At 45.0% G+C, this 18,224-nt stretch overlaps 1 protein-coding gene across 1 annotated transcript in view; it reads right to left on the bottom strand.

Annotated features, from left to right (window-relative positions):
• POU6F2 (POU class 6 homeobox 2) overlaps window positions 1-18,224 on the bottom strand; it is a 453,863-nt gene that overhangs the window by 41,839 nt on the left and 393,800 nt on the right. The window contains exon 6 of the mRNA XM_040644418.1: window positions 8,831-8,968. Within this exon, the coding sequence (XP_040500352.1) occupies window positions 8,831-8,968 (138 nt within the window). The remainder of the gene's footprint in view (window positions 1-8,830; window positions 8,969-18,224) is intronic.

Here is an 18,224-nt window from a genome sequence, read left to right as displayed (position 1 = left end):
CAGGGTGCACTGACTGGATTGTAAACTCTGCTAGTCAAAGATGTGAGAAGTTGGACCAGTTCTGAGGGAGCTGTCTGCGAATAGCGCCTTGTAACTTATTACCTGTTTGGAATTACAGCTGTTAATTAGGTTGCTTCATTAGTTAATTGGCCCCTTTCCTATTTACCCAGAAAGGATGTGCCCAATCTCCATTCAGGAGCCTACACAAGAACACATTTCCCTATTCTCAGGAAAACGAAATATTCATAGATGAAGAATTAAAAAAAATGCAGTGGTTAGAAAAAGTAACAGCACCACCATTCAAAGTTCTGCTTTAGGTAAGAGAGACCTTGGTTCTCTCTGGCTCAATCTACAGGGTAAATCCCCTAAAACGAGATTTTTTTTTATTATTATTATGTATTTCTGGCCACTCCTTTAATTTGCGCACGACAGGTTGCACTGAGGGCTGAAGCGTAGGAAGAACGATTTCAGAGGGTGCTTTATTTTTAGTTCAAGTTGGCCAGCTCTTCGGGCTGTTGGCATTAATGGGATTAACCCTCTCATTTCAGAAATGGGGGAGGTAAGGAGGAACCGTGGCGGGGAGGGCGGGGCGACCTCTGGCCCGGCAGCGAAGGTGTGGGCTGAGCATTCGCTGTCAGGATGAAGGACAGGGCCTGCTCTGCAGCTGGCGTTGACCGGCTCCGAGACCCCATTACGTCCTGCGTGTCAGCCGCCGAGCCTCTGCAGAGGCAAGGCCTCCCATCAAATCCACCTCCCGCGGAATCACTGCGCAGCCCAGGGCCATCAGGGCTCATTAGCGCCGTTTACCATCAAGGGCGCCCCATTCCTCAAGGCCAGGCCCCGGGTCACTCCACCAGCCGGCCCCGTCCACTCCGGCCTTGACCGGTGGCTCGGGGCAGCGCGTCCAGCGGGGGCCTGGGGACAGCCCTGCGCGCTCGCGGTGCAGCCCGGGGGTCAGACCGGCGCCCCCTCCCCTCCAGCTCCCCGCAAACGTGCTCCCAGCTGTGCGCGCCCTCAAAGCCGAAGCGCGCAAACCCCGGGAGGGGCCTCCTTTTGGACTGAAATCATTATCTCGCAATCGAAAGCGTGGAAAGGAACGCACGTGAAAGACTCCCCGCAGCATTTCCCAAAGCGTGCTCCGTCAAGGTCAATTCTGCAAAATGTGGGGGTGGACAGGAAGTTTGGGGAAAGCGGGGTCAGAAAAGTTCAAGGGGTCTGTCGCGTCAGAGCCCCGCTGCCCACCCCCCTTCCGAGCTCATCCGCGCGGAGCCAGGGCCAAGGCCCCTCCCCGCCTCCCGCCCGGGGACCCTCGTTTGTGCACGGCGCAGGAGGGCTCGTCCATTTCCAAGGCGCACACTTAGGGAAACGGGGCTTTAATGCAATGGCCTCTCCAGAAATGAGGAAATAAAGCTCTCAATCGGGCTCAGAGGGGAAATTTGATATGTTAGTAGAAAGATTGAGATTGTTTATTGTTGTTATTGTTTCATCTTTATTACTCAGATGAAGCCAGGGTAAAATTGTTATAATATTACTAACCCCATGAACATTTATTTCCCAGTCTCTGGAAAGAGCTGATTTTAAAAGTGTTAAAAAATGCGATTAAGGGGCGCCTGGTGGCTCAGTCGGTTGAAACTCCGACTCTTGGTTTGGGCTTAGGTCAGGATCTCGGGGTCCTGAGCTGGGGCCCCCTGTCTGGCTTGCCTTGGGTGTGGAACCTGCTTGGGATTCTCTCTTTCCCTCTGCCCCGACCTCGCACGAGCGTGCTCTCTCTCTCCTAAAAAAAAGATGCGATTAACAAAATGCATATTTGATATGTATTCTGCATGTGATTGAATTTTTACACCTTCTTAAGACTTCATATAATGATATTTGCAAATGAGAAAAGAAATTCTTTTGTCAGACTGTTTTGAATTTTGGTTTAGAAAACATGCCCAAAACTATTATCTAAATAGATTGTTCTGTTCATATTTGGGGAAAAATATACAGACACCAACTCTGAATTTTTAGATACCTACTCTGAATTTTCAAGCAAAATATGTTTGATTCTTAATTATGCGACGTGTCTAAACAATATGCTCTATTTTTTGTATTAAAAATGGTCTTCAGTACATATGATTTTGTAGCTTTTTAAAAAGATACCATTTTTTAGTAAAGATGCAAATCTTGCATGAAAAGAATGACCAGTGTTATAGTATCTATCACCTTGGGGGCGAGGGGGTTGGGGGAGAACGTGTCAAGGCCTCGGCTGTATCAGTAATGTGTTATTTCTTTTAAAAATAAGCAAGAGAACTGAAGCTTATATGGAAAAATGTTAATATCTTAATATTTCTGTTACTGTTATGTTAACATGGTTGAACAAGGATCCTTTTGTATTTTTTTGGTAAAATATTATTATGATTATTTTATTTAAGTAGGCTCCATGCCCAACTCGGAGCCCAACTTGGGGCTTGAATTCAAGACCCTGAGATTAAGATATGAGCTGAAATTAAGAGTCAGTTGCTTAACTGACTGAGCCCCCCAGGCACTCCTGTAAAAAATTATATTTACTTTTTTATACATTTAATGTGTTTCATTATAAAAAATAAAATAAGGGGCGCCTGGGGGCTTCGTTCGCTTAAGCATCTGCTGTGAGCTCAGGTCATGATCCTGGGGTCCTGGGATCGAGTCCCGCCTCCATCTAGATCTCCCTGCTCAGCAGGGAGTCTGCCTCTCCCTCTTCCTCTGCCCCTCCCCCTCCCCCTGTCATTGCTCTCTCTCTCTCTCAAATAAATAAATAATTTAAAAAATTAAATTAAATTAAAGAGTATGTGTGAAACTCCCGGAGTTCCTGATCCACTGTATCTGGATGTGTTTAATGTGCCTCATGTGCTCTAGTCACGTTGTCAGTTACACATTTTATCTCCTTTGCACAGGGTTTGAAATTAGTTTTACAAACGCGGGCAGCTATGGCTTTATTTGTTCTCCTATGCAGAGCTAATAAAACCCACAGAGAGGTGCAATGGACACTTACTGAAAAAATTCATTATATCTCAATTCTTTGGCTGAGATTTGCATTTATTATAACTTCATCTTCATTCATCTTGTAGTGATTTTCTCTAAAAGATTCTCATCTTTCTATTTAAATTAGCTGTTGAATTACTTTAGCAATCCACAGTTCAGGGTCAATTGCTGGCTTTTCATTTAAAAAAGAATAGCTATTACATGAATTTATTGATAAATTAATACAATTTATTAATACTTAAGACATATCAGGTGCTGTGCTGAGCACATTGCCTGCTACTATCATGTTTAACCCCACCACAAAGTATGTGAGATGTCTTATCACTCCCATCTTTACTGATGAGGTAACAGGGGCCCAGAATGTAACTTATCCAAGGCCACATAGTTAGAAAAGCGTTCCAATCAGACCTCTTTCCTTCAAAGCCCACACTCTTAGCTGCTCTACAGCCTTCTAGAGATGCTATTTAGCTTTCGATTGTTAATAATTCAGAGGAATGTCCCAATGTAAGCATCATGTTTCTTCAATTCTAAGACATGTATCTTTCACCTATTTGAAAGTTATAGTATTAGAATGGTTGGTTTGTACAAATGCAGTGCTGGTGGTGTTCCTACCCTGGAATTCGCCCTTCTCCAGCCCAGGGCTGCCGAATGGAGGCGACCCACCATCCATGGTTTTGCACTGTCAAGGGTGTCTTTTCTAAGCTCCAATGAATAGGCTACAATCAGTATCAGCAGATTGCTTTTCTTTGATTGTGGCCTGTGGTCCTTCTAAAAGGCAGCTCCTACCTCCTGCAAATCCTTCTGTCTTGCCAAAGCAGCTCTGCTCAGCCATGGCTTGCTTATTCATACGATGCTGGCTATATGCTTGAGTAATGAATTGAATGGGTAAGTCTTTTTAATTTTTCTCCTTTTTATACGTTAAAGAAAGTAGGGGCACCTGGGTGGCTCAGTTGGTTAAGCATTTGCCTTCAGCTCAGGTCATGATCTCAGGGTCCTGGGATTGAGCCCCATGTCTGGGCTCCCTGCTCAGGGAGGAGTCTGCTTCTCCCTTTCTTTCTGCTCCTCCTCCCAGCCCGGCTCTCTCTCTCAAATAAATAAATAAATCAAAAATAAAAAATAAAAAAGGTAATGTTGTTTAGTTGATTTTTTTTTTTTTTAACTTGACTGGCTCTTTAAGGATGGGAGGGAGGGACTCTGGCTTGACTTGTTGCCACTTAAGAAAATTTCACAGTGGTGGAGAGCTAATTTCATCAGGAAACATTCTGAGCTTCAGTTAAAATGTAAAATGCTTTCCTTAGCCCCAGGATAAAATGAAATTTCATTTGCTTTTACTTTTCCGCAATAATGCCAATAAGGAGATATTGCCAGGGGCAGTCGGGAAGCCAGTTCTAGAGCTGAACAAATCGATGGTAAATCTACTTGCCAAATCCTGAGCGTACCCACTGAATGAGTGTTAAGAACACACACACATACACAACACACACACACACACACACACACACACCCCTACTGCACTATCCGGGGTAAGGGTAAGATTTCCCTAAAATAACTTCATGTTCTACTGCTAAGATTCTCACATTCTCAAACCCCTCACGCACACAGTGGGTTTCAGTGCACAATGTGAACTGAAAACACATAGCTTCTTAATTAATAATAACAGCATATACTGAGTGTTAGCATTATTGAATGCTGACTATGTGCCTGACCACATGCTGAGCTCTTTAATCCTAAAACCTGGTTCCCTTTTTATCCCCATTTTTCTTTTTTAGCATTATTTATTTCTTTATTTGAGAGAGAGAGAGAGCCCGCACGACTGGGGGGAGGGGCAGGGGCAGAGGGAGAGGGAGAAGCAAACTCCTTGCTGAGTGTGGAGCCCGATGTGGGGCTCGATTCCAGGAAACTGAGGTCATGACCAGAGCCAAAGGCAGAAGCTTAACTGACTAAAGCAGCCACGACCCCCTTATCCCCACTTTTCAGATGAGGAAATTAAGGCATAAGAGAGGGGAGTCAATCGCCTGAGGTCTCACAGCTGATGAATGGCTGCCTGGTTCCAGAACCCATTCTGTTTGCCTGTAGGCTCTACTCCCCTTGCTATATATCCAAACCACAGACAGGTTTCCAGAAAATGCTAGACGAAACTCTAAACCATGATGATGGTATTTGTAGTCGCTTTTTATTACTGAGTCTTTAATACTGTATACTCAGGCACGATGGTAGGCTTTTTATACACCTTATCTCACTTAATCTTCATAATCTAGGGACTTAGATTTTATTATCCTTATTTCATAGTGAAACTGAAGCTCAGAGAGCTCAAGTAATTTGCTTGAGGTCACAGAGCCAGTAAGTTATTGGCTGACATACGATCCAAACACGTGTCTAGCTAGTGCTCGTTCCCTTGTCTGGCTTCCACACTCCGAGGAGTTCCTGATTGGGTAAGCAAAGGCAACTCGAATGTTCTTCTTTGCACTGTGACAGTCATCATAAATTTCACGATCACGAATTACCAAGAGGACACTTGCTACCCTCCCACATCAGAGTGAAGCTGGGTACGATATCATTTTTAAAAACTTTAACAGTCCTGGGGTAAGATATGCGCTTTGTGACTTTAGAATATAGTATTTCGGTGAAAACGAATCACTCTTTGGAATAGTGTGTGACTTTTGAATTAACCGCAAATGGATGGCAGAGTCAGAAAGGTAAAAGAATGACTGAGCTGGTTAGGGAAAAAAAAGAAGAGAAAACAGAAGTCTTTATACATATGGCGGTTTTCCATCCCTTGAAATTTACTGAAATCCAGTAAGTGGAAACAGTCAGATTCCAAGACGAGGAAACAAAACTGCAAGTCCCGGGGGCAGTGGGCAGGGGGGCTTTCTTTCTGTTGCGATTGGGGCATGTCTCCCTTCCTGTGTGGGGTGGGCATCTGTCCCGCTGTGTAGGAAGACCTAGAACCATTTGCCCCGAGACCATGAGCCACTGGACTGGGCCTCCTCACAGAGGTTGCTTTAAACTTGGAGGATAAGACTCTGGTTTAGGAAGATAAAGTCATTGATTGCCCCAAGGTCCAAAATTTGAAACATGCAGAGCTTGGACCCTATCCCAGGCAGGTCTGAATTTAGTCAGTCTTTTCCTGGGTAATCCCATTTTGGTTTCCAAGCAGCCAAGACAGAGAATCTGAGCAGGGGGGAGCAAGAATCAGTCCCCCCCCAACCCCATGCATCCTCTGCAGCCTGACCTCCCCCAAGTATCAGCAGAGTAAAACATGCTTTCCAAACCTAGGTGTAGATTTTAATGTTATTACTTCTGGGCAGACTTTCAAATGTAAAAAACAGTGGATGTCAAGAATTCAAATGAAGGGATCTATAAATATATTAAGAGTTTTCTCTTTGTACCTTTTCTGGGAAAGCTCTGTGGAGATTTTTAAGGAATCGAAAACGGGCTGGATAAAGTAATTCTCGTTTACACGGGTTTTTGAGCAAGGCTAATTATATTAACCTGATTCCAATGTAGTCTTATTTTTTGTACCACATTAATACAAGCATAAGGAACACACACACACACACACACACACACACCAAATAATTTTTGCCCTTCTTTTTTGGTATAATCTGGCCACTTCACACAAGATACACGCAAGGATCTTTGTGCCCAGAGATGCAAAGCATGCCCTTTTTTTTCTGGGAAGATGACTGTGTTTATATTACAAAGGTTTTTAAAAAAACGCACACACGCAGTGCTACAGGAACGTGGCCAATTCATCGACTTTGGAAACGTGAGTACCTTGGTCTTCTCCAGCACTAGGAGGAGTTAGTTACACGATGCCACTGGGCATGTTTCTAGAACTCTCAGACAAGACTTCACGAGTGGGCAGTATCGATTCCTCTGTGATGTAAGTTTTTTTCACTTTCGGAGTTTTGTGTACCATAGCAAATCAACTATCAGAGCACAGTTTCTAAAACAAAAGAATTTTAAAATTAAAACCAACTCTTCTTCAATATATGCAGAGTGCCAATCAAGCTTTTCATCGGAAGCTCATTTTCCTGAGGGTACTCATGGGCCGGGAGAGCTCTCCCTGGGGTGGGAGCTGGCAAAGGCCGAACAGACCAGAAAGGCTGTAACTCTAGCCCCTGAGAAGGGGATGGATTTGTAACTGGCAAAATGATCCGCCATTAAATCACCGGAAGAATAAACTCCTAATAATTCCTTCTCAGCAATAAAGCATTTTCTCCATCACAAATTCTCAAGTGGTGGGGCAGAGTGGTGCATTTTCCTTGGACACTGGAAGCAGAAAAATCAGGGGGCAATACACATCAGTGGATATGCTTTCCATCTTGAACTCTTAGAATTTACATCTCAAGGGCCAGCTGCCTGGCAGGAATGAATCGGGGTGTTCTATTTTGGGCATAACTCCGGGAAGCAGCTTCCAGGACTGACCTGATCTGAGTATGAGTTATAGATATTATAACCAACTTTTCTTCCACGCCAAAACCCCGTCCCTCCAGAAATCTTAATAGGCTTTTGAGAGCCTCCATTTAGAGCCGGCTGCATAAAATGATCCTTTGATGAAAAGGGATTGGAACAAGGGTTAAAGCCGACATTGAGAGGTGACTGTGGAGGGCACGGTGTTCATACAACCCTCCTTTAATATGTGTGGTGTGCACCTGTGATAAGATGATTCATTACCTGGGGCTGCTCTTTGACAAGCTCCATCGTTCAGCCCTCGGGGTTCTGACGGGACAATCCTGCACCCGCCCAGGAAATATAACAAGGTCAGCTTTTTTTCCCTGGGACGTAGATTGAGATGGTTTAGCTTATAATGCATCTCTGTTTACTCTTTATGTAAAATAAAAACAGGGTTCAAGACGTCGCAATTCCTGTTTTCCACGGAGCAGGCCAAGCAGGGATCCGTAAACTCACTGCTGAGTAAATAAGTCTGGGAGGGAAAATCCTGGAGAGGGTGCAAGCTCCTTCTGCCTTCTGTTCCGTCCTCAGAAATGGCCACACTTGAGGTCGGGCTGCCCTAGCCACTGAGGATCTATGTCAAGCCTTTGAATGGAGGGCCCTTCTGATACCCTCAGCTTTAACTCCGGTTTGCTTTTCATGTAGCTTTTAGGTTCATTGGCGTCTTAAAGGGGGAGCTCCCCTCATCTGAAGCTCCATCAGCGCCCTGGGGACCGAGATGCAGGGACAGGAGGGGTGTAAGGGAACGGGCACACTGCCCATGACATGAGGAAGGTTTGCTGGCCCCAGCAGACTGAAGTAAACCTGCAGACGTACCAGAACCAGCCGAGCTTCCAGGAGAATCGGCAAGAGGCCCTCACCTCTCCCCAGACCGCACTGGTCCCACCCATCACGTCCCCACACATTCAGAAATCGGCTGGCTTCGGGCTACTTTAGAAATCTTAGAGCAATTAGGGAAGGAAACTTCCCAGTTTCCCCCATTGTCCAAGTTTAAAAAGAATGACTAACTAAAAGAGCAAAACTGAAATTTTATTTTTAAAATTTACCTTAAAAAAAAAAAAAAGAAGAAAGAAAAAGAAAAAGAAGGCCCCAGCACGAAAAGTATTTCCTTCAGTTAAGGTCAGAACACGAGCCATTGTATGGAAATAAAAACAAAATGAAACTTAGCCATTCTAGGGGAAGGAAAACAATCTTGCTTCTAAAATATAGAAACACCTCCCAACCCTTCTCCTATTCTTGACATTGCTGGTAAACATTATTTATTTGCCTTGAATGGATGCGGTTACATATCACTGTCATGCAAAAGAAATTCATTTCCTTTCTGAGTTCAATCTGCCATAACAATGCACTCTTGTTCCCATCTCCCACTCACCTGTCCTTGTGCATTAGTAACTAGTTGACCCGTGACCCCCTGAAGACTGGAGAGAGCATTGCCAAAGGCCTGCGAGCTTGCTATGGAGCCCATGGCTGCTGCTGCTGCAGCCTGACTTGCTAGTGGACTATTAACCAGCTGCAAAGAGAGAAAAGATCAGGGTGAAACCACCGAGAGAGGCACAGGCACAGAACACCGATACAACATTCACGTGGGCGAAGGACGGTCCCCTCCAACTGGCTCATGCAAAGGGCCTGGGACCCACCGGAGGGAGCTCTTGGGGAGGTTGGACATGAGGCTGGAAACAAAATAGTTTCCACCAACCCTGGAGCCCCAGGAAAGAATGAAGTGGGCCCTGGGGTGGTGGGGGCGGGGGGCGTTAGGGTCTTGCCAGGTGGATGAGCGATTTTGGAGAAGTCCCTGGATTTTGTCCTCTGTCCTAAATAAAACTCTGGGGAAATGTCTCCTTTCCCTGAGGTGAGCAGACGGAATGTGGATTTATATAGGTTGGGAGTAGGAGTGGAGGGGAGGAACAGATGTTAAGGATTTCTGCAAATGAATTGATCATTTTCATTTGTGAATTGCGTCATGACGTAAGGCAGGTGCCTCACCCCACTTTCTTCTCCGAGGAAGACGGAAACCAAAGTCAGTAGAAATGGAAACCTCCAGCCTCTGTGCTCTCAGAGGGGGAGTCTAGGGTTGGGACTTGGGCTAGGGGGACTCATACCAACCATGGGATTCAAGGCCAAGGAAGAAGGTCCTCTGGTGAATAGCCAAGTTGACACCTATCTGCTTACCGTCGAACTAATATGTGGCCTTCCCTTGGTCTCTTTCCTGGGACAAGAGTGAAACAGGGAGGAGAATTTGACTTGGGTGGAGGGACCCACTCAAGGAGGAAGTTATAGCTGCCAAAACCTGTTTTTCCATGGAGACCAATTCAATATTCTTTATCCTGCCAATTTTCCACACCACAGGTTTTTAGGCCTTCTGACCATGAGGCAGAAGTGTAGCTTGAACTAAAATCTGCATTTAGGTTAATGACTAGATATAAATTCAAGAAACATTTAAACTATTTTCACAGTATTGGTTTTGATACATGAATTTCATTTGTATTTATTCTAGGGTGTTATTTTTTCCCATACAGTTCCTCTCAAGTACAACGATTGTTGTGTATAATAATGCATTTTCCATCACCAGTTCCCACATCCATGAAATTCCTGCATTTTAGCAGAAGCCTGCCAAGACTAAGACTTGGTGGGAAAAAAATTAATGCCATACTTAATTCGGGTCCTAGAAGCTCTTCTACTTTCTTCTTTACTTTCTCAATTCTTAGTCTCTCTTCTTTCTTTCTTTCTTTTCCTCCTTCCCTCTTCCTTTCCCTCAAAACATATCTTATTGCTTACTTCCTTTGGAAATTTGTCTAGAGTTTTATATCATCTGATGAGGATGGGAATACATTAATTGCCAGGGGAAACATCAAAAGGGACAGAAATTTAAGAATTCTTTTTTCATTAATGTGATATCCTTATTCCTCTGGTTTCTTTATTCATCTATAACCGAATTTCACGTGAGTAGTTGTACAGAAAATCCCATTGACCTAGCGCATTTTTTTTAAAGAAGTGAAAATCCACTTTAAGCTCATTACTTTATGTGTCTTTTGCCTTTATCTCTCTCCTAAAAGACAGGAATGATTTTCCTTTAAGGAGAAAAAACATTCTCATTCATCAGCCTCAAAGAAACCCTGTCTTATCCCAGATTACCACCATGGGATTTAAAATTCAGGTTGGCCGTGTTCTTGGTTTCCTATTTTTATAGTGTAGATGTGGCAAATAGTGGTGGATGGTAAGTGAAAACTCGCCCTGTTTGGGGGTTGACTACCCTAAGTGAAAGAGTTTGTACTGCGTACCTTTTTTTTTCACTCCTGAAGTGAGAAGATCTTTGGGAATATTTTCCCCAAACTGCCCGGACAGACCCTGCATATGGCACACCATCTCAGCTCAAGTGCCAGCTGGTATGTTTTCATTTCTTTTATGCCATACATGTTAAAATCATGGTGAATTTCCCCAGGTTCAGAGAGATCTCAAAATAAGCTTCTCAGTCTCAAAGAACAATGAAATCATGTGTCGTTTGGTGTTCATGTTGAATATGCCATTTTGTCCATGAGTTTTGGGTGCAAAATTTGAATCCGTACGTGCAGAATGTTTCCTAAGAAGATAGTGATTCCTCTTCAATGAAGAGAAAATATTTTCAGAAATCGTAAGACATTTCCCTAACATGCAGGGCAATCAAAAATTCAAATAGGAAATGACGGAATTGCTCTCTGGAAACACGGGTACTGGAGAACTCCTTACATTCAGGCCATGAGCATGTTGTTCAGCTATAGTCCCATGTATTTGCTGTAAATTCACGCATTTTATAATGGATAAACTATGGTTCTGAGAGTAGCTACTTAAGCCTTTGTGCTATGGGGCCAGAAACGGGTATCCTTGCACTGTTCTGGAAGGTTGCCGAAGCAACCACAAAGGTACAGATTTTTAATGTTTCTTTCCTCTCTATCTTGGTCCTGGTTTCCTCCCCTTGCTGCCTTTCCCTCTTAATGGAACAAATGCCAACTTGATGACTCTCTTCTTTCCTGACCTAGGTCTCTGGGAAAGGCGTGGGGGCTCTGGGGCGATGCCTCACTGGTCCCCGGAAGTGCAGCTAGAACCGAAGGCAAGGGGGTGTGGTGCATACGAACGGCGGGGACGAGTCACTGCACGCTGACAACATTTCAGGTGCACCATTGGTGGTGTTGACGGATGCAGCTTCGTAAATATCTTTGGGCTTTTCTGTCTGTGACTGCCAGGGCAGGGATGTAATACGCATGGAGATAAGCGGCAGGGAGGGGGAGGGAATGCTCAGGAATCCGTAAGTGTTCCCTTCATCCCCTCGGGTCATGTCACTCTGTATTGTCCCCCATCATGTCATATTAGCAGTGTTCCTCTCAGTCCTTCCTCCTACTCAGGGTAGATTTGGACAGCGAGGAGCCCGGGCACAATAAATGTACATAATGAGCATCTGACATTCTAGGACCAACTGGATATTTCGAAGTCGCTGCCAAGTTTATGCCTTCAGATCTTTCATTGCCAATGTACCTAAGCAGCTAAAGGATGGCCCAAAGGAAGTCTGATTGTATGACACACTTGCATTTTCCACGGACCAACTCAACAGTCAGGCTGGATTCCAGTGCAGGCTTGTTTATAAACGTGGCAGTTCCCAAAGCAAGCGTGTGCTGAGCGCCAGGGTTCTCCCGTTGCCTCCAGATGGAACCTGGGCTTTCAGTACATCCAGCTACAGTTCTATAATTCACAGACAGTCTACAAACCTTCTAATGGAAAAACTAGTTTCTTAAGATAGTCTCCTGCTTCCCTCCAATGTTAGAGAATAACGGAGTAATTTTTAAAAACAATTTTGTACCGGGTGGGGGGAGGGCATCGGCTCTGAAACCAGATTGCGTTGGCTTGTGACTTTAAGTAAATCAGGTCTCACTGTCTCACGGGTAAAATGGCTGTAGAGATGGTACCATCCACAGAGTGAAGATGAGGATGAAATGAGCTAATACGGACAAAAGTTTGAGAGCAATACTTGGCCTATATCATGTTCTTGATAAATGCTAGCTATCAGTCTCACAGCTCGTATTGTGCGGAGGACTTTGAACTCCTCAGTACATCAGAATTAGGACTCACCTTTACAAATATCTTCTCCCTTTGGAAATGATGTGGACACAGGCAACCGTGTTCTCTGTTTTGACATTTTAACTGTATCCTCTGATTTTATTTGACTTATTTTGAAAGAATAGTTTGAAGGAAGCTATTAGCTAACTAACAAGATTACTAGGTGAGGCGAGTTTCATGACTTTAAAGACAAATGTGCCACTTGAAAGTATTTCAGACTGGAGGACATCAAAAAGAAGTATTGAAATACTGACTTCACCCGCTTATCTTGGGCTTCTCATAGTTGGTTATTTATAGAGAAATTAAGGGGGAAGACAGTGTTTTGACACTGAGGCTGGGGTTGGTCGTGACAGACCAGTGAAAGGAGACCTTTCTAGCACGTTATTCTTGTACTTTCTTGACAACATTTGTTGGGTTTCCACAAGGACACCCATTTTGGAGTTTAATTCCTGCCTCGTGTCAAAATATTGTGAATGAATCTATCCCACGCTTGCTGATTTGAAAGTGAAGGCATGCAGGAAGATTGGTAGAAACTTTTCCCTCGGATTCGCCATGGTTTCTTTCTACATGTGCCTATCGATATTCTCATAATGAGAAAAAAAATCCATATTCCCAGGTCTACAGAGGTTTGGATGCATCTTTGTTATCTGAGAACACTAAATGGTGATGAGCAGAAAGGCTCTGATAGGATCTCTTCCAGGAGCACTAGATGATGTCATATGTCTGCCACCACATAACTGTCACCATAAATTATGTCACTACATGATGGAGTAGTATCTTTCTCCAAGTCTTGCCCCATCTTCTCATTCTCTGAAAGACTCACAACCTACAGCCTGGTAAAGAATCCAGGTTTCTTGAGTCTGAGCCTTAATAGTCAGAATACTTTTCATGACACATTGCTGATTACAGTATTCTGTTATTATGAATCTCATTTATGAAAATACGGCAGCATGATAAGGCAAGTGCCCTGTGGTGGTATATTCTGCTTATGCCTTTATTCCAAGAGGGACTTGTGAATGCAGCAGGCTCGAGACCTTTCTTTGGAGCATAATTGCCCATGATCTATAGTTTTATCATTCTCCTCTTGAGCCATGTGGATTTCATAGAGTATGGATTTTGGAGCAGCTCCTTTTGCTACTAACTTTTCCATTTAGAACCCTGAAACTGTGGCACCATTTGTTTTTAAACGAGGATGTTGATAAGTGCATTCATCACAGTTCCTTCCTATGGAAGGTCCGAGGAACTTGCAGTGGCTGCCTAGACACAGGACGGCAAATATGTCTTTCCGAGTTCATTTACACGCGTTAGGTCCTTGCCTTTCTTATTCTGTACATGTGACACATGTGTCTCCTGGTCCCTTGGGACTCTTCTAACCAAATCAGCGCTTGTACTTCTTACCCCCAGCCTTCTCTTAAAACGTCAAGGAAATACCAGTAGACACAGGTTGGAAGGTTGGCCATGTTTATCCCAACAACCTATTTGATGCGGGGTTTATCCTACTAGGCTTTCTCCTAAGATCTCCTAGACCGCATGATTGTTCTGTGATACAAACAGAACAGTTAGAAATCAGTTTTGTGAGTTTCAATATCGAGCCCAGCTCTGCCACTCGCTCTCTGCCCACTTTCCTGCAGAGATGGTGATGTGTTAGATGCTGACCGTCCAACCCTCTGCCCATCAGAAGTCTCCGGCTGGAGTGCCTGAGGTTTGCGGGGATGACCCAGGCACTACCGCATCCTAAAATATCTTTGGTTCATCAGTGTCAAATCACATCGATTTCACTACAGTTTTAGAAAAAACTTGATTTATTTTTATTTTTTGACAAAACTGTAGGTATAGTAACTTCCTAATAATGATCTACTATCCAGCCATATTCGCTAACAGGGGAATTTTTAAAGTGACCTAGTGTCTGAGGGTGGGGTCCTCAGAACGAGGATGGGGAAGGGAAGGATTCTGATCCTGTAGGAGCTGTGGAGTGTGACGTCGGCTTCAGAGCTGTCCCACCCCAAGGCAAGGAAGTTGGATGATCTCCCTCGGCACTTATTGCTCCTGGTTGACAGACAGCCCCTAGGGTCAAGGAAGGGTTGGAAATCGAATCCCTGGCACTGTTGGCTCTTTCCTCTTGGGGTAAAGTGGATACTGGGGGCTGAGGAATGGAAGAAGAGCTGCAGGGGCTGTTGTTGAACGCCCCCCAAAAGGGTGGAGGCAACTCACAGAAAAGAGAGTTTCCAGGGGACCTAGGTGGGACATTATCATTACCTGCGACAGCACAAGCATCACCTCCTTCCACTCATTAATGTCTTCATCCCACAACCATTGATTCAGTATGCACTGTGTTGTGGGCACAGTATGAGGGGAAACAGTGTGATGACCAAGTGTCCTCTTCCCTACCCTCATGGGGCTCTCAACAGGGGAAGAGACTTTGGTGGAGAGGGAAGGGAAGTAGGAGAAGTGGCATTCAGACCTAGAGAGGGTGGTAATCCAGGGGTGGGGGGCCCCGAGATGGGTGGTGGGTCCAGAGACCTGGAAGGGGCAGCTCTGAGTCTTTGCACCTATACTTCCTCCAAGTTGCACAGAAATGTGCTGGCAAGAGATGAGCCATTCTACCTGAAAGGACTGAGAGGTGGAATTCTGGAACCAGATCGCTTGGCTTCTAATTCTGAGGCTGCCAGTTACTAGCTGGTAACTAGCAGTACCTGTCTGCTACAGCCTGAACGTTTGTGCCACCTCCCCACCTGCTTCATGGGTGGACATCTGAACCCCCAAAGAAGATGGTGTTAGGAGGAGGGGCTTTGGGGAGGCCTCATGAATGGGATTAGTGCCTTATAAGGGACACCCTGTAGACATCGCCAGCCCCTTCCACCATGTGAGGACACGGTGAGAAGGTGCTGTGAACCAGGAAGAGGGCTCTCGCCAGAGCCTGACCACCCTGGTGCCTTGCTCGTGGACTTCCCAGCTGCCAGAGCTGTGAGAAATAAATTTCTGTTGTTCATAAGCCGCCCCCGAACGGAGTGACATGCTTTCTGCACGCAGGCTTCTTCAGTTTTAGTAAAAGGGGAATATTAATGGTGGTCATGCCTTCATGGGGTTATTGGGGAAAATAACACAAGTGAGCATATGCAAACCACTGGAGGAATTCCTGGCACATGGTAAGCATGATCTATGTTTTGCAGTAAGCGTTTTCCCTCCTTCTAGGAACTTCATGCTGCTGTAGGATTGGGTCCCCTCTGGCTGTTGCTCCCTCCAGGGCGGACACACTGGCCCTTTGGCAGATCCTCGACTATGTCAGGATGTTGCTGGCTCTGTGTCCTGTCTACACGTCTCTTCTCCAGGTCATCCCTTAGAGACACCTGCCTTGACCACCCTGTCTGAGTGGGCATCCCCTGTCTTTCAGAGATTTATACCAAGACATGTATAAGGAAACCATATGATGCAGAGACTTGTTTCTACATAATCCATGGTGGGGTGGGGTGGGGAGAGGGCGGGATAGACAAGGAGGACTTGGGTGGAGCACGTGGGAGCTGGGTGGTAGACACATACAGTTTGCTTGACTATTTGTTCTATTTTTGTATATACTTGCGATCTGCCACAATACGGTTTTTGAAAACTCCTATTTGCTCTCCATCCAGTCTTCTCACTTGCTTACCTTATAGCCTTAAGAGAGTCTAATATTCTCATTGGTTTATTCCCCACATCCCCCTCTCTAGAATGTAGATTTTGGCTCACTGCTCTGTCTTCAGCTCCTTGACAGACAGCCCCTAGGGTCAAGGAAGGGTTGGAAATCGAATCCTTGGCATTGTTGGCTCTTTACTCTTGGGGTAAAGTGGATACTGGGGGCTGAAGAATGGAAGAAGAGCGTGCCAGGCACCCCGGGGGCCCTCAACCAACATTTATTGAATGAACATAGGAAGGAGTGAGTCCAGGACATGCAGGCCGGCCCAGGACCTTGGTGGGAGTTTGGCCCTTTAATATTTACATTAAAGAGTAAACATCTGGGAGGCAAATTTGTCTAAACTCTTCTTTTTTTAAATACAGCACCACACTTTACGGTCTCTCACACTGTGCTGGCTGGACTGGCCGGAGCCTCGAACGTGGTGATGCAGTCCTGAGGTTCCTGAATCATCCCTGAATGTGTCCCTCCCTCCTGTGAACGAACCAGCACTTATAGGCTCCTCTCAGTGGCTCAGGCAGATTCCTGCCAAGAATCCTGGGATCCTCCAGGATATAATACTCAATAACGGCACCCTCTAAAGATGAAGAGCCAGTGATTCCCTGGATATCTTGAACTCAAAGCCCTGGACATCCTTAGAAATTGCATGCCTGGAATTGGGTGTGGGTAGGGCTGGGTGGAAGGAAGGCTTCATCTTTAGGTTTGATGTTTTGGGAGCTGCAGGATAAGGAGGCAGGGAAAGAGGCTTTTATATTTTTTCCTTGGGATATGGTGGTGGAAATGGAACTGGGTACTGGGAGTCTCCCCGCCCAGCCAAGCCTCCTGGTTTAGAGAGAGCAAAGCCCATGTAGACAGCAGCGTGGGTGGGAACAGAAGGGGCTGTTTCAAAGGATGGTCCCATCTGTCGCTGGGCACAAGCCATGCTGCTTTGAGGACAGGTGATAGGGTGCCGATCAGTTAAGGAGAGATCTGTTCTCCTTTTGTGGGACCCCACTGGGATGTATCAGACCACTTGGGCATTTAGATGGTTTACGGCTCTTGGAGGTCCCAGATGCAGAGATGGAAGTGAGCCTCTACTCAGATGGCTTCACAAATCCTGGACATCATTGCAGGTGGACAGTGGGGACTCTACAAGCCCACGTGGACATCCTAGAGAGTATTCTAGAAGTACCCTCAAAAGACAAGTGGATCCTGCCAGGGGCCCCGGTCCAGGTAATGCAGGATGATCAACAGATCTGTAAGGAGGGAGTGGGGACACTTGAGGGAGGGAAGGAAATAAATAAGTGTGGCCAGCGCACTGTGACTTAGTGGCAAACTACTGCGAAGCTCTTCGAAGGGGTGCATTTGTTTTTTATTTTTAAATTTACTGATAAAAGAGTCAAGCCCAGAGTTGAGGGGAAAGCAAAACAAAACAAAACACTAGCTTTTAACTCAACCTAATACATTTGCTTTTGAAGTAGAGAGGTCAGCATTATGGAAACATACCAACTCTAAATCAGATTTTATCCAAGTTATATGGAGCCCAATACTGTGTTACCACAAGCTTACACATCTCATTTCCTTTTCTGTCTAGTCCTCCATTTAATAACCTGAAAATCTATCTTTTTATGGAGTTTCACGCTATTTTCTTACTTACATACAATAGTGCTACTCTTACCAATTGCCTATTGTCATGGCACATTAGTTAGGTGAATTTGTTGATATTTCAAAATTACTCTTTCTGTATTTTTTATTCTATCATCCAGTTTAAACAAGTGATCGGGAGCACTCCTGGGATGAAAGAAAAAGGCTATACTTTTTTTTTTTTTTAAGAATAAATTGCTGCCACAGTAGAGTAGTTGGCATTATTCTGGCTTCTAGCTGCGGGAAGCACTCCGTCCCCACCCATGCCTAATTTACTGACGCTACTTCCCAAGTCAAAGAAAAACAAGGCACAGTCTACCCTAAGGAGCCTCTGGACAATTTTGCTCATGACATGTCTCCTGGTGACTATGGTACAGGCTCTAAGCCAGAC

Source organism: Ursus maritimus, unplaced genomic scaffold, assembly GCF_017311325.1.
Source record: "Ursus maritimus isolate PB19 unplaced genomic scaffold, ASM1731132v1 scaffold_3, whole genome shotgun sequence".
Taxonomy (NCBI): Eukaryota; Metazoa; Chordata; class Mammalia; order Carnivora; family Ursidae; genus Ursus; species Ursus maritimus.
The sequence above is the reverse complement of the archived record's forward strand: the minus strand, read 5'-3'. Positions and strand labels throughout refer to the sequence as shown.